Source organism: Vigna unguiculata, chromosome 9, assembly GCF_004118075.2.
Source record: "Vigna unguiculata cultivar IT97K-499-35 chromosome 9, ASM411807v1, whole genome shotgun sequence".
Taxonomy (NCBI): Eukaryota; Viridiplantae; Streptophyta; class Magnoliopsida; order Fabales; family Fabaceae; genus Vigna; species Vigna unguiculata.
Genome location: NC_040287.1, coordinates 7,944,706 through 7,959,610, shown reverse-complemented (window position 1 = coordinate 7,959,610; position 14,905 = coordinate 7,944,706). Strand labels below are relative to the sequence as shown.

General features: G+C 30.1%; 1 protein-coding gene across 1 annotated transcript; it reads right to left on the bottom strand.

The window, feature by feature from the left end:
* Nucleotides 1-4,693: 4,693 nt before the first annotated feature.
* LOC114164816 (aldose 1-epimerase-like) lies at nucleotides 4,694-6,651 on the bottom strand. Its single transcript, XM_028049590.1, has 5 exons — nucleotides 6,374-6,651; nucleotides 6,234-6,283; nucleotides 5,756-5,879; nucleotides 5,566-5,664; nucleotides 4,694-5,478 (listed from the first exon to the last, which is right to left on the bottom strand). The coding sequence occupies exons 1-5, from the start codon at nucleotides 6,543-6,545 to the stop codon at nucleotides 4,856-4,858; spliced, it is 1,068 nt and encodes a 355-aa protein (XP_027905391.1). The 5' UTR covers nucleotides 6,546-6,651; the 3' UTR covers nucleotides 4,694-4,855.
* Nucleotides 6,652-14,905: the final 8,254 nt, after the last annotated feature.

The following is a 14,905-nucleotide window of genomic DNA, read 5'->3' as shown; positions in this document are numbered from 1 at the left end:
TTTCGTTTATCTCTTCTTCTTCTTTTTTTTTCTTATGGTTTTTGTTCACTAATATGCATGATTACTTCTTCTGCAGAGCCCGGTTTCTTTAGATATTAAATAAAAGTTTCAGAGTTCGTGCTTTGCTAAATATAAATTGTCTCTTTCTGTGCACACGCAGAAATTAGATCCATAATGTATTTTTAATTGGTTTGATGTTTGAACCTGTCGTTTTTAATTAACACTATTTATTATAGAGAAATGCTTCCAATAATTTAGCCTCGGGTGTGGAAATGAATGACTATATATAGCTAAATAAATATGTAACTAGTAATGCTAACTAACACATAGAGCTACAATGTTCATTTACCCTAAAATCATATCAGTTGTTCTCTATGTGATAAACTTAGCTTAAGTATGAGATATATAATAAATTAAAGGGGTCATAAGTGAGTTAATATTTTAACTTTGTACTTTCCTTTCTAATTATTTGTTTCAGTCAAAAGTATCTAAAAGAACCTAAATATCTGAGGAAGGAAGTAATGTACTATTTTAAGTGGCTCACCCTATGCTGTTTCACACGGAATAAGATATGTTCTTATTTACAAACTGGGTAGTGAACAGATTAGAAAACTCTTCAATTGAAAAAATGGAATTGGTATAGGTAAGTTGGTGAATTAATCCAACGTAATGTCCACAAGTGGGTGAAATAACATATTACTTGGTGACTCATCCAATCCACTTGATCAACATTTGGACACAAAAATGATGACTTGTTAGATCTTGTGATCCTAGGAAAGGATAGAGCTTTAGGACATTGAAATGAGGTGAAATTGGTTCATTTATTATTTATTTTTTTGGAAGGTTGGAAGTTTTGTCGTAAAGGTTTGATCTCCATTGTATCTTCAAAACTTGTAGTTTCTTGTTTTTCAGTTGAAGTTTCTCATAAGCCCTTAATTATTCTTTAACGCAACAATAAGATTTCTAGTGCACAATATTTCTTATGTTTGTTGACTCATAATTTCCATTTACTTGTTGATCCTTCGTGGTAAACATTATCTATCTTAGAATGATAACCTTGTTAACATCATCCCATTTTTGTAATGACTAAACATGAGTTTCATATTATTTATATAATACTTGAATAAAAAGAATGTTTAAATCGTCACTTCCTTACAAAAATACACATTCATTAGGATTTTCTTGCACAAAGTTGCACATGTTATGCTCAAACCAAATTTCATTCTTGGTAACAAATGTAAGTCCAAACAAAAATTACATACTAGTCAATAACAATTTACAACTTATAAGTTAAATATGAAAGTAATCAACACCAAGCTTTCAATATATTTTATTTTAATTTTTTGAATTATTTATATTAGTGGTTAGAAAAATAAGGTTGGCTTAAACCAAAACGGAGGAAGAGGTGAATTGACTTCAACAAAATTCGAATAAGACTTCTTTATTTAGTTTTTCAAATTATAAAAATCGGAATGCAACGTTCTTGAATTTTAAATGAGGTAAGAATTGAAAAAGAAATAAGAATGATAAAGAAATATGAATATTAGGGATGACAAAGTGACCCAAGCCATTCCGTTTTGGCCCACTCCACATTTTGGCTTGCAAAGTGCAGACCGGTTGGCTCGCCTCGCAGTTTAATATCAAGTTCACTCTTCTGACCTGTCCCGCCCTACGGGTTGGCCCGTAGGTCCACGGGCTGATCCGCATTTGTGATGAGCGAAACTTTTTTTTTTGTATTGAACAAAATAATTTTTTTTTTATTTTTTCATCATAATTTATATTCATTTTCCATCGAAATAATTTCAATTAGTTTACCTAATCAAAGACAAAAAAAATAACAACGAAGGTTATAGCTAAGGTACAACAGCAACATGTCACCTTACAAGACATGTACCTAAAAATACATAAAAAGATATTCCATATTCAAAAACTAAAATCATTATCTTATATACAATGATTATACATAAACATAATAATAATAATAATAATAATAAAAGGAACTTAAAGAAATAACGTGATGAATGATGTGAGAACTAAAAAAATAATAACATATAATTTTGTAAGCGAGCCAGCGGGCCAACCCGTCCCGCCTCGCCTTTAGCTCGCATGGGTTGCGGGCCTATGCGGGACGGGCCATTACGGGCCAGCGGGTTCAACATCTCAGCCCGCCCCGCATTTTTTTTGCGGGCCTGCGGACCAGCCCGCCTGGCCCGCCCTGAATTGTCATCCCTAATGAATATTATATAAAAAATATGGTTAAATATATTTTTAGTCCCTGAATTTTGATACGAAATTGAAATTAGTTCTTGTCAAAAATATTGATACATTTTAGTCTTCAAACTTTAAAAATGAATATATTTAATCTTTTTAACCCAATTATATTAAATTTTTTTGTGTCAACCGCGTTTGACAGTTGACATTGAAGAGAAAATAAGTCAAAAGGTATAAACAAGTCAAATGCTAGCATAAAACGCGGTTGAGAGGTAAAAAGAAATAATGTAATTGGTTAAAAAGAACTATATCTATTCATTTTTAAAGTTGAAAGATTAAAATATATCAAAGTTTCGGACGATAACCAATTCTAATTTCGCATCAAAATTTAGAGAATAAAAACTTATTTAACCTAAAAAAATATATTGATTCACATCACCATTCATCTTACCCATCTCAGTCTCAATTTTCCCCACAAGAAAAGTAAAGTTGGTTTCTATGATCAGCAAAAGAATTTGTCTAAAGCAATAAAGAAATTACAAACACATTAGAAGATATCAGTCTCAATCTACTCTAGAAAAATAAGGTTGACTTTAAAGTAACTTCCAACTCAAGATAATCACATAAAATGTAGAGATTTAGAGCAAAGTGCCTAAATAGTTTTTTACTTATCTGGAATTTTTTACTTTAAAGTAACTTCCAACTCAAACAAGATATCGCATAAAATGTAGAGTGCTATAATAAAGTATCTAAGTATAACAAAAATTCAGTAGAAGCTTAACTAAGTAGAGATAGTAACTTTTCTCAACTAACTCCATCAAGATTGATGACAAATTCGAAAGAAGATGATGGTATAATTATTGATTTAATTTCCTAATTTTTTTATTTGATTTAATTTGGTCCTTTTATTATTTGTTGATTCAATTTAATTCTCAAATTATTTTAAAAGATTCAATTTGGTCATTTATGTTAAGTTGGAATTAACACCGTATTCGTAAAAAACATGTGTCAAGACGAGAAATTTTTAATTTTTATTCTAAAAATTTATAAACTATCAGGTGTCAAGTTATCGTCGTACCATATGATAGTTTACCATCATGACACGTGACAGAGGTAAAAGTTATTTTTAATTTAATCTTCTATTTAAAATTTTGGTAGTACCCCTATTTTTTAAAACAATCAGATTTTGTCCTCTCCAATTTGAGGCCAAATTAATAAATAAATTTAATTACAACTTTTATATATATATATATATATATATATATATACACATTTTATTTTTTAATATATACATCAAATCACTTCACTTAAATACTCAAATTATTTTATTTTTTACATTTTTACCTTTGTAATATTACTATTAATAATAATACTATTATAGAATAACAATAATAATTATTATTATATATTATTATTAATAATATTAAAAAAATATTATAACTATTATTAATATATTATTAATAATAATTATATATTAATATATCAATAATAATGTAAATAATAATTAATAATATTAATATATCAGTAATAATATTAATAATAATAATAATTATTATTATTATTATTAATATTTAGTAATAATACTATTAATAATTATATAATAATAATATTATTATTATTATATAATATTATTATTATTATATATTAACAATGATTTTGAATGTGCAGGAATTAAATAGTGACTAAGTTTCGATCAGGAACCATTTTCAAATTAAGTTCAAACTTCATGGACCAAAAACATATTTTTTTTCAATTTTCGTGAAAAATAGGCTAGGCAACATAAGTTTTTTATTTTATAAAAAAATAACATGTGACACATTGTTTGTTATTTTTAACGTCGTTCAGAAATAAGAACAAAAAAAGAATGATTTTGAAAATATAGTGATTAAATAGTGACCAAATTTTGACCAGTGACATTTTTAAATTAAGATTGAACTTCAAGGACCAAAAACATTTTTTTTCTTTTTTTACTCTTCTCTCCTTTTGAATTATCATGTAGTATATTATAATAAGGTGAACTTTTTTTTTATGTTCCTTGTGGTTTAGAAAACATATTCTTGTTTGTTAACACTGATGAAGATAATTCACCAATCCACCTACAAAGTTTTCTTTAATTATTGGGAGTCAGAATTAAAAATAATGGGAAAAAGACACAAATAGTTGTAGGGATTTAAATGAATTGATCTATAAAAACTAAAATAAAAATTTTTATGACAACAAAAATCAATTGGTCACAAAAAATATTGGTGTGCAAGATTTATATCAATAACATTTTTATAACGTTGCCTCTGTAAAATATTTTTAATAAAAATTTGAAAATATCTCTTTATTTAAAAAAAAAATGTTACTAAATGTTTGAAGGGACATTTTTGTAATGTTACTTATTTATAAAAAAGAATTATTGTAACACTTTATAAATTATTACATTTTTATTATATAAATGTTATTAAAGGTATATGGTAATATTTGTAAAATTGTCTTAATTGATACATAAATATGTCTTATTAGTACCCTAGGGTATACATAACATAGTATAATGTTACTAAATCATACTAGCAACATTTTTTATAATTTAGTGACATCTTTTAATTATTACTAAAGATCATATACGTAGTAGTGAGCTAACAGCAAATGAATCCTAAAATTAGCAGCAAGCTGTGAATCTATAAACCATGTAGTGCTTGTATGTCTGACCAGAATGAACAATCTGTGATGGAAAATTTGGATGATTCACAGAATCAGGTAAGCCCTGTGTTTCCAAGGCAATGCCACCATACTTATCATAAATAACTCCATTTTTACCCTTTGTAGCCTTCAACATGCCACTCGTATAGAACTGCAGACCAACTTGGTTTGACCATAACTCCAATTTTCTCCCAGACACATTTTCTCTCACTGTCACTACTTTCTGCAAGTGCCCAGATCTTTTTCCATCAATCACATAGTTAATGTCATACAAACCAGGAACCTCATTCACTCTGCTTCCAACCGTCCTCGGTTCAAGGAAATCATAAGGGGTGCCCTTCACAGATTCCAATTTTCCGGTGGGGATCAGATTATTGTCCACTGCAGTGATCTTTGAGCCAAAAATTTGAACTTCGTGTGACAGAATGTCACCACTCTTTTGGCCTCCCAAATTCCAGTATGTGTGTTGAGCTAGGTTCACTGGTGTGGCTTTGTCTATTGGCTTCGCAATCATTTTCACGACATATTTGTTTCTGCCAATCAGCATGTATGTCACTTCTACTTCAACTCTTCCAGGGAACCCTACAAATTTGTGATTTGAAGAGCAAAATAAATAAAAAAGTTAGCATTCAGATTATGTAGCAATAACTAAGTTGTCAAAGAATGTACCTTCTTCATTGTCTTGACTGTCATAGGTAAATGTTATGTAACTGTCTTCCTTGTGGGCTTTCACTGTCCATATAACATCACCGAACCCTGTGAAACCACCTGGTATTTCATTCCATCAAATTGTTGTGTTATGTTTAGCTCCATCAATAGTGTAAATAGAAATTTAAAATATTCATAAGCATTACAATACCATGGAGTGTGTTTCCATGATCATTAGCAGGCAGTTTATAGGTATGGTTGTCCAATGTAAACTCTGCATGTCCAATTCTATTTGCCACACGTCCAACAAGTGCTCCAAAGTAACATGTATCATTCTGCAAAATGTTTGAACTTTATATACACATTAGATGCAACTAGCAAACAATAAATTCAGATAAATTTCAAATGACTCCAATATGATATTAGAAATAGAACTTTAAGTCTAGTTCTACAAAACTACTATGCTGGATATCTTATATATACTTAGTTTGGACAACAAAACTAATAAAAAGCATGAAGGAAATTTGGGGTTAAATGTGATCAATACCTTGGTTTCCTATTGAGGTACTATAACTTAGAACACACAGAATAAACAACATAAAAATTTGGGGAGAACATAACAAAAACAACCGTTTTTTTTCTTCAGAGTTAGTTGATTGAATGGCAAAGGAATTGAACTTTGATCATACCTTGTATTGCTCAATGTCATCGTAGCCAAGAGCGATGTCATCTAAATTCCCTATGGAGACAAACAAGAAGAGAAGAAGCTATGTGATATCTATTTAAAGAGCAGACATTCAAAACAACTTATTCACACGATAAAACATACCATGTTTATCAGGAACTATGACAGAGATAATTGTTGCACCATAATTGGTCAAATTCAGCTTCAAATTTCCTCTCTTGAGCTGATAGAATCCAATCTCTTTTTCTTTTCCATGTGCTTGAGCGTTAAGCAGAGCCGTCAGAAGAAAAGAAAAAGTGAGATAAACCTTCAACATGATGTTCAGGAAAAGTAATTTGTGCTAAACTTGGTTTGGTTGTTCTTTACGTAGTCCCACACCGGATAATATATATGTATAGAGAGAGAAAACAATGAAATCAAAATAGAAGTGTTAGTTTGATTTAATAGTTTTTAGAATATTTTAGTCTCCTTCATTTTATATTCTTTTGTTTAATTGTTATTATTAACTTCTACTTTAAAATAGTAAACCTTTCCCACCAATTTTAGTAATACTTTGACAATATTCTAAAAAAATACACCAAATCAGCAACTCTTTTTATAATACCTTTTGATAATATATATTCAAAATTAGACAAAAATCTCTAAAAAGAACCTTAACTAGAATATTCAAAATTAGTAGTCTATTTAAAGAGGTTATCTTTCCTTTGGTAGGTTAGAGAAAGGTAGTAATTTCGTCATCTTTCAATTAGACACGTCAAATATCTAAGGAAGGAAATCATGTACTCTTTAAATGACTCACCCTATCGTTATTTCACATGGAATAAGTTGTCTATCTTAAGACATGTTCTTATTTACAAACCGGACATTGAACTTTCTAAATGAAAAAATGAAATTGGTATAAGTTAATGAATCAATATATGTAGTGTCCACAAGTGAGTCAATGAACATATCGGTGTAGTAATTGACAAAATCACGAACAAAAAGATTTCCCGAGGCTTGTAGATTCATTGTCCTTAAAGATTTATCCACGGTATATTGTGCAAGTTCTCCGAAATACAATAAGAACTTCTCAAAATTTTCGAGGATCTGAGAACTAGCAAGATAACTCTTACAAAGAGTAAATAAATAAACATAGAACAAGAAAAAGATATATAAGAGAAAAAGGAGGATGAAAGATAGAGAGAGAATTGAATAAGAGTATGGAAGTGTGTTTTTGAGAGAGGAGTATAGTGCTCTATTTATAGAGGTGGATGGGGGCATTTATGATAGAGCTTTAAGACATTGAAATGAGGTGGAATTGGTTCATTTATTATTTCTTTTGTGGAAGGTTGGAAGTTTTTTGTATAGGTAGTTTCTTGCTTTTTTTAAAAGAAGTTTCTATTTGACGCAACATGTACAATATTTCTTAGGAAAATGATATCGTGACTCCATTTTCTGACCCCTTATTTGACTCCATGAGGTGGCATGCACAGGTGGATTTTATTTTTTAAATTAAAATTAAAATATTAAACCATTTTACTTCAGACGTGGCACGTTTTGGAGAGTGGGTGTGGGCGTGAAAATTGAAAGGGAGAGAAAGTAGATTTTCTTTGAAGAGTGGGTGTGTGCAGAGGAAGCAAAATTGAAAGCGTGAGAAGGTAGGTTTTCTCTTGAGAATGGGTGTGCGCAGAGCAAGCAAAAATGAAGAAAGGGAAAAGAAAGAAAGAAAGGGAAAAGGAAGAAACGAGAAAAAGGGAGAAGACGTGTGTTGTAGTGAAATCGAAGAAGACGAAGGGAGAAGACGAAGGGAGAAGACGATCCTCCAAGAGTTAGGGTTTTTGTTGCTCTCCATTGTTCGATTCAACATCGTGGTTCGTAGGTCTTTTTTTTTTTGCATTTCTCCACTACGCCGACAGGTTTATGGTTTTTTTTTTTTTGAAATCGTCGTTGTGGGTTTTTTGGTTAAGGAATTGAGATTTTTTTTTTTTTTTGATGGCATAGTCGAGTGAGTTATTCTTTAAAGGCAAATTTAACATCTATCTTGTACAGGTGAATGACCACAACACTGTAATCGTGGTAGCTTTGTCTTTTCCCTTTTTCTTCTTCGATTACAGTGTTGTGGTCATTCACCTGTACAAGATAGATGTTAAATTTGCCTTTAAAGAATAACTCACTCGACTATGCCATCAAAAACAAAAAAAAAAAATCTCAATTCCTTAACCAAAAAACCCACAACGATGATCTCGAAAAAAAAAAAACCATAAACCTGTCGGCGTAGTGGAGAAATGCAAAACAAAAAACAGACCTACGAACCACGATGCTGAATCGAACAATGGAGAGCAACAAAAACCCTAACTCTGGGAGGATCATCTTCTCCCTTCGTCTTCTCCCTTCGTCTTCTTCGATTTCACTACAACACACGTCTTCTCCCTTTTTCTCCTTTCTTCCTTTCTCCTTTCTTTCTTTTCCCTTTCTTCGATTTTGCTTGCTCTGCGCACACCCACTCTCAAGAGAAAACCTACCTTCTCACACTTTCAATTTTGCTTCCTCTGCACACACCCACTCTCCAAAGAAAACCTACTTTCTCACCCTTTCAATTTTCACGCCCACACCCACTCTCCAAAACGTGCCACGTCTGAAGTAAAATGGTTTAATATTTTTAATTTTAATTTAAAAAATAAAATCCACCTGTGCATGCCACCTCATGGAGTCAAATAAGGGGTCAAAAAATGGAGTCAGGATATCATTTTCCTATTTCTTATGCTTGTTCACTCACAATATTGTCATTTACTTGTCGTCTTCACTGTGTTTTCGTACATCGGTCATGGTAAAGTTGATCTATCTCAGCACGATAACCTTGTCACCATCATCCAGTTTTGTAATACCTAAACATCATATTCGTAACTATTATTCATATCATACTCAAATAAAAAATATGTTCAAATTTTCTTCTTTTTTTTCACAAAATACACATGTAACATCCCATTTAATAGTTTTTCACACTATCAAACAGAACATTATAACATGATCAAACATAGCAGATAGTAGGGATAACAGTTATATACACATAGTATATAAATCTGGTACAGTCATCCAAAATTTTGCCATAAGAAAATCCTGGGAGGCAAGAGTAGATGCATAAAAGGCCTAAACTACTCATCAAGTTAGGACTCCACAAAATCTGGCCCAAAACTACTATAGTAGTGAGTAAGGGTCAATTCCTGCTCTGAAGGGGGGCGTCATCATCTGGATTAGGCTCTGCTCACACCAACAATAGGCGATCATAGCAAAGGAGAACACACAAGGACAAACAACATAAACAAAAAGGGTAAGCTAACTAAAAAAGGAGAAAAATAATGCAAAACATAATATACATCATCCATAACACACAGTTCAATAATTAAAATTCTAGACTCGATATCCGGATTGTGTAAGCGACATTGGAGCTCTTGGTGGCTTGCACCTGTAACGGTTCCCAGACTCTGCAGAGTCTGGACACAAGGACTTATCACCCGACCGTTTCCAGGGTAAGTCCCCTTCGCGTCTAGGACTGGATCAAGTCCAAAGACTAGGACCTCCTGCTACTCCTCACGACATAATCGATTCTACTCTATCTGAGCGTGAATGATTATTGGAGTTTCAGGATACCAACCAATATGGATTCCACACATCCTTACACATTAACAATTCACATGAATTTCCCTTGAAATTCCATTCCAGCCACCACTCTATATACTCATACTCTTCTAGTTTCATCACACAATACATTAATAATGATCTATCAAGCATATAAGAACTTCCTTGCACAGAATCACATTAAAACGTATCATTTTTCTCTCTAAAACAGAAGCTGAGGTGCTCCACTGCAGTGACTCTCGCTTAAGCTAGACAATCTAGCTCAAGCGAGAAGCCATCTCGCTTAGGCGAGTCTATCTCGCCTAGGCGAGGCTCAAACAGTGGCAAGGATTAAAAATTGGGCGAACTCTCGCTCAGGCTAAACTGGCTCGCTTAGACGAGAGTGTCTCTCGCTTAAGCGACTCCAGCTCGCCTAGGCGAGACTTCACTCAGTATCAGGAGTGAGTCTTTCTGATAGTCTCGCTTAGGCGAGAACCACCGGCCTAGGCGAAAATACCAGATCATCCCACTGTTTTCACATGCAAGAACACTGATTTCAGGGCAACAATGATCATACACTCACACATGCATTTCTAGCAATCAATTCAGCACACCAACATCATACAAAACATAATTCACGGCTTAAATGAAAAGAATTTCGGTTAGCTTCCCTTACCTTTTAAAATCACCACAAGCAAGACTCTATCACAAGGGCACCTCAAATCCTCAACCTAAGGGGCTGAAAAACCATAAACTCAGAGTGAGTACAAGACCCTAATTCGGTTTTGGTAAGCATTGAACTCCAGAAATTTCAAAATTGGAGAGAATTGAGGAAAACCGAATTTGACTTACCGGAAGGGGAAGATGACTCAGCTAGAGGAGGAGTTCTTCTCCTGGTTCCGGGTTCAACAACTGTAACAGAGGGGAGGAGTGATTAGAAAAGGGGAAAAATTGAGCTCTGTTTTAGAGAGAAGGTTGTGCAGTTGGTTCAGAGGGAAGGAAGACAGTGAAGAGTGGAGTGTGGTTTTGTGATATGAGTTGGGGAAGAAGAGAGTGTATAGAGAAGGGAGAGATAGTGGTCCTTCACAACACATCCATTAGAAATTTCTTGCATAATATTACGGATGTTATTATACTTAGACCAAATATAAGTCAAAAAAAATTGCATACCGAATCCATAACAATTTACAACTTAGAAGTTAAATTATTCAGAGTAATTAAAAGAAGATACCCAATCACATAACAAACAAAGCAAATATATACAACAAGGAAACAATCTAGGCTGAGAACAGTTATCTACAGTCACTCATATACAACAAACTCAAAATAGATAAAAGATATAATGTAGAAACAGGTTGGTTATATCATAAAAGATGTAGGATCTTCTTTTTCAATTTTTCATATGTATACTAATATGAGCATGCTGATGGTGGGTTTGGTTGATAACAAAATACATGATATTTGTTATTTTGGGAATTTGTATTGTTAGAGTAAAACATTTAGGAATGCTTATTATTATATGTACTTTTTAAAAGGTTTGGAATATCCCAATGCTCTTATATAGTAATTTTTTTTTCTTTTACTGATCAAATAAAATGCAAGAGTTGATGACACATATTTTATGCATACCTTTATGGTTTATTGTACATTGAAAACACTTTCACTGTATTTTTCTTTTTAATTATTCGCATTTAATAGAATTAGAAAAATGAGGTTGACTTAAATCAAGAGGGAGGAAGGGGTGAATTAACTTTAAAAAAAAAAAATCAAATAAGACTTCGTCTTTAAATCTTTTCAAATTACAAAAGCTGGAATGCAACTTTCTTGAATTTTAATTGATGCAAGAATTGAAAAAGCAATAAAAGATGATAAAGAAATATGAATATCAAAGAAAAAATTATGGTTAAATATGTTTTTAGACTCTGAATTTTGATGTGAAATTGGAATTGGTCCTTCTTAAAAATTTTGATACATTTTTGTCTTCAAACTTTAAAAATGAATAGATATAATTTTTTTAACCCAATTATATTAAGTTTTTTTACGTGTCAAACGCGTTTCTAAGCTGACATTGAAGTAAGAACATGTCAGGAGGTGTAAATAAGTCAAATGCTAGCATGAAACACGTTTGACTTGTTAAAAAAACATAATTGGGTTAAAATATCTCCATTCATTTTGAAAATTTAGAGATCAAAATGTATCAAAATTTTCAACAATTCCAATTTAACGTCAAAGTTTAGGAACTAAAACGTTTTTAACCCAAAAAATTATACCGATTCACGTCACCACTGGTCTTACATTTTGTCTCAATTTTCCTCATAAGAAAATTTGGTTTCTATTATCAACAAATGAATTTGTATAAAGCAACAAAGAAATTACAAACACAATACACGTATTAATCTCAATCTACTCTAGAAAAATCAGATTGATTTTTAAGTAAGTTCCAACTCAAGCAATATATATAATCGCATAAAATGTAAAGATCTAGAATAGAGTATTCAAATATAACAAGATTTCAGTATAAATTTAACCAAGTAGAGATAATACCTTTTCTGAGCTTACTCCATCAAGATTAATGACAAATTCGAAAGGAAATTAAAAACATTACGAACCTTAACAAAAAAAATAAACAATTACTCTCATTAAAAAACTAAGCGATTAAAAATAATCTTTAGTTATTGCAATGTGTGTGATCATGATTAAAAGAGGTAATATTTTGAGGACTCAAATATCATATTAAAACTAGGGAGGAATCCTAGAGAAAAATGGAGAGAGAAATGGAAAAAATGAATTTTAAAAAATAATGAAAAATGGTGAAAAGTTTTTGACTGCTTGTATTGAGGGGATAGTAAAAAATAAAAGAAAAGTGAGAAATTTTTTAATTGTATTATTGATTGATGTAATTTTTGTAATATTAAATTTTATTAAAAATAATTCTTGTAGGGTTAAAATACCTTTTTGATCCAAATTTTTGTCAAGTTTTGTCAAATAAGTCCTAATTTTGGTTATGTTCAAATATGTCCCAATTTTCGTCAATTTTGATAAATTGGTTCATTTTTTGCTAACACCGTTTAAATCATTAACGGTCATGAGTCACGTGTCACTTAATGTTTTTTTTTTTAAATGTCCACGTGTCAACCCAATAGTGTGTCATGTGTCAAAATTAATGTTTTATATTCAATTTGATCCTATATTTGTTATTTTTGTTTAATTTAATCCCAAATTTGTTTAAAATTGACCAATTTTATCCCTATCGAAGTTGTGACCAAATTTAATTTTTATATCAAAGTTATAATAATGTGAATTTTAATATATTATATAAAAATATTTATTAAAAAATGTAAATTTTAATATAAAAATTAAATTTGGTTTCAATTTGGAGAGAGACCAAATTGGTTCGTGTTAACAAAAATTGGGACTAAATTGAACAAAAATAACAAATATATGGACCAAATTGAATATAGAACATTAACTTTGATATGTGACATGCTGCTGGGTTGACACGTGAACATTTAAAAAAAATTCAAAAAAATCACGAGATGACACGTGGCAGTCACTGTTTATGGCCGTTAATCATTTTAACGGTGTTAGTAAAAAAGTACCCAATTGAACATAATTGACGAAAATTGGGACTTATTTGAATACAAAACCAAAATTAGGACTTATTTGACAAAACTTGACGAAATTTGGGACCGATATTTTAATAACCTTCTTGTATAAAAAAATTTGATATAAAAATATATAAATTTTAGTTAAAGTAACTTTGTAATTAAAAAATTGTTATACAATGCTAATAATATTTCAAAATAAGAATATATTAAAATAAATTAATTTATAAAATACCAAAATTTAAATTATTTTATTTTATTTATTATTTGAATATTTTTATTTAATTGTTTATTTCATCATAATCATAATATAAAACATAACTATTAATAAAATATCAAATCAATTAATTAAAAAATTTTATTTTTTAATTTGATATTTTATTTTATTTTATTACAATATAAAAATATTTTAATAAAATATTAATAATTTAACTTTTACAAAATTATTAACATTAATAATAAAATAAAATAATATATTATAATTTTTACGTGATCATTTTATTATCTATATAAATATATAAAAAAATCACCCAAAAACGAGACAACGCTTAGCTTATGTATTCGCTGTTTATTATCATGGAGATAATCGATTAGGCGGTGATCAATTATATATACAACTTTGTTTTGCAAATGTGTCATTTGATTGTAGAAAATTTAGGCTCTAACGTTTATGTTTTTTTTTTCTTTGATTCCATTTTTTTCTCCTTACGCAGAAGTGTCAAAAGTTGAGTATTATGGGATTGTTAAATAATGATTTCGAAAATGGTTTTTTATACCACGCATAAGTTTGATGATCTGTTTTTAAGGATATTTTAGTTATTAAAAAATTTAATTTTTTTATTTTATAGAGAAAGAGAAATTAAAAATTTTAATAATGATTATAAAGTGTATATAAAAATTTGTTAATTCTCAAAATAATATACTATAACCAGTTTGTAAATTACAACTGTAAACTCTTTACCTCTCATAATTCTTTTAACAGCATTTGTACAATATAAGGTAATAGTCAAACCTACACATGTAGATAGCTAATTTGGTTAAAAAATTTATTCCGCTAAGTTTTTAGTAAATAAAATAAGATTAACATATTTGTCACACTTCTCTCTTTTTAGTTCAAATCCAAATAATTGAAGAGTTTTAAATTTTTTGTGACATGATATGAAGAGTTTTAAACCGAATTATGATCGTTTAGAATAATCTCAACAATATATAAAATGTGATTATTTTCAATAATTTTCAGAATATTAAAAAAATAATTATGTTATTATCAGACTTAAAAGTTTACGAATAAAAATTGAGTCAGTTTTCTAATCAATTCCGTTTTAAATCTTCACTATAAATAAAAATAAAAATAAAAATAAAACAACACACTTGGATCATCTAATTTAAACAGAACCTTTATTTGAAACCATAACAAATATCATTGACAGTATAGAGAAGAAAAAAGAATAAACCTAACAACAAACGAATCCTAAAA

Excerpts from the sequence above, each read along its gene's own strand:
- LOC114164816 (XM_028049590.1), bottom strand. The coding sequence starts at position 6,545 with ATGTTGAAGGTTTATCTCACTTTTTCTTTTCTTCTGACGGCTCTGCTT. Across the intron at positions 6,284-6,373 it reads CATAGTTCCTGATAAACATG|GGAATTTAGATGACATCGCT; the intron begins GTATGTTTTATC and ends TTGTCTCCATAG. Across the intron at positions 5,479-5,565 it reads CAGTCAAGACAATGAAGAAG|GGTTCCCTGGAAGAGTTGAA; the intron begins GTACATTCTTTG and ends ACAAATTTGTAG.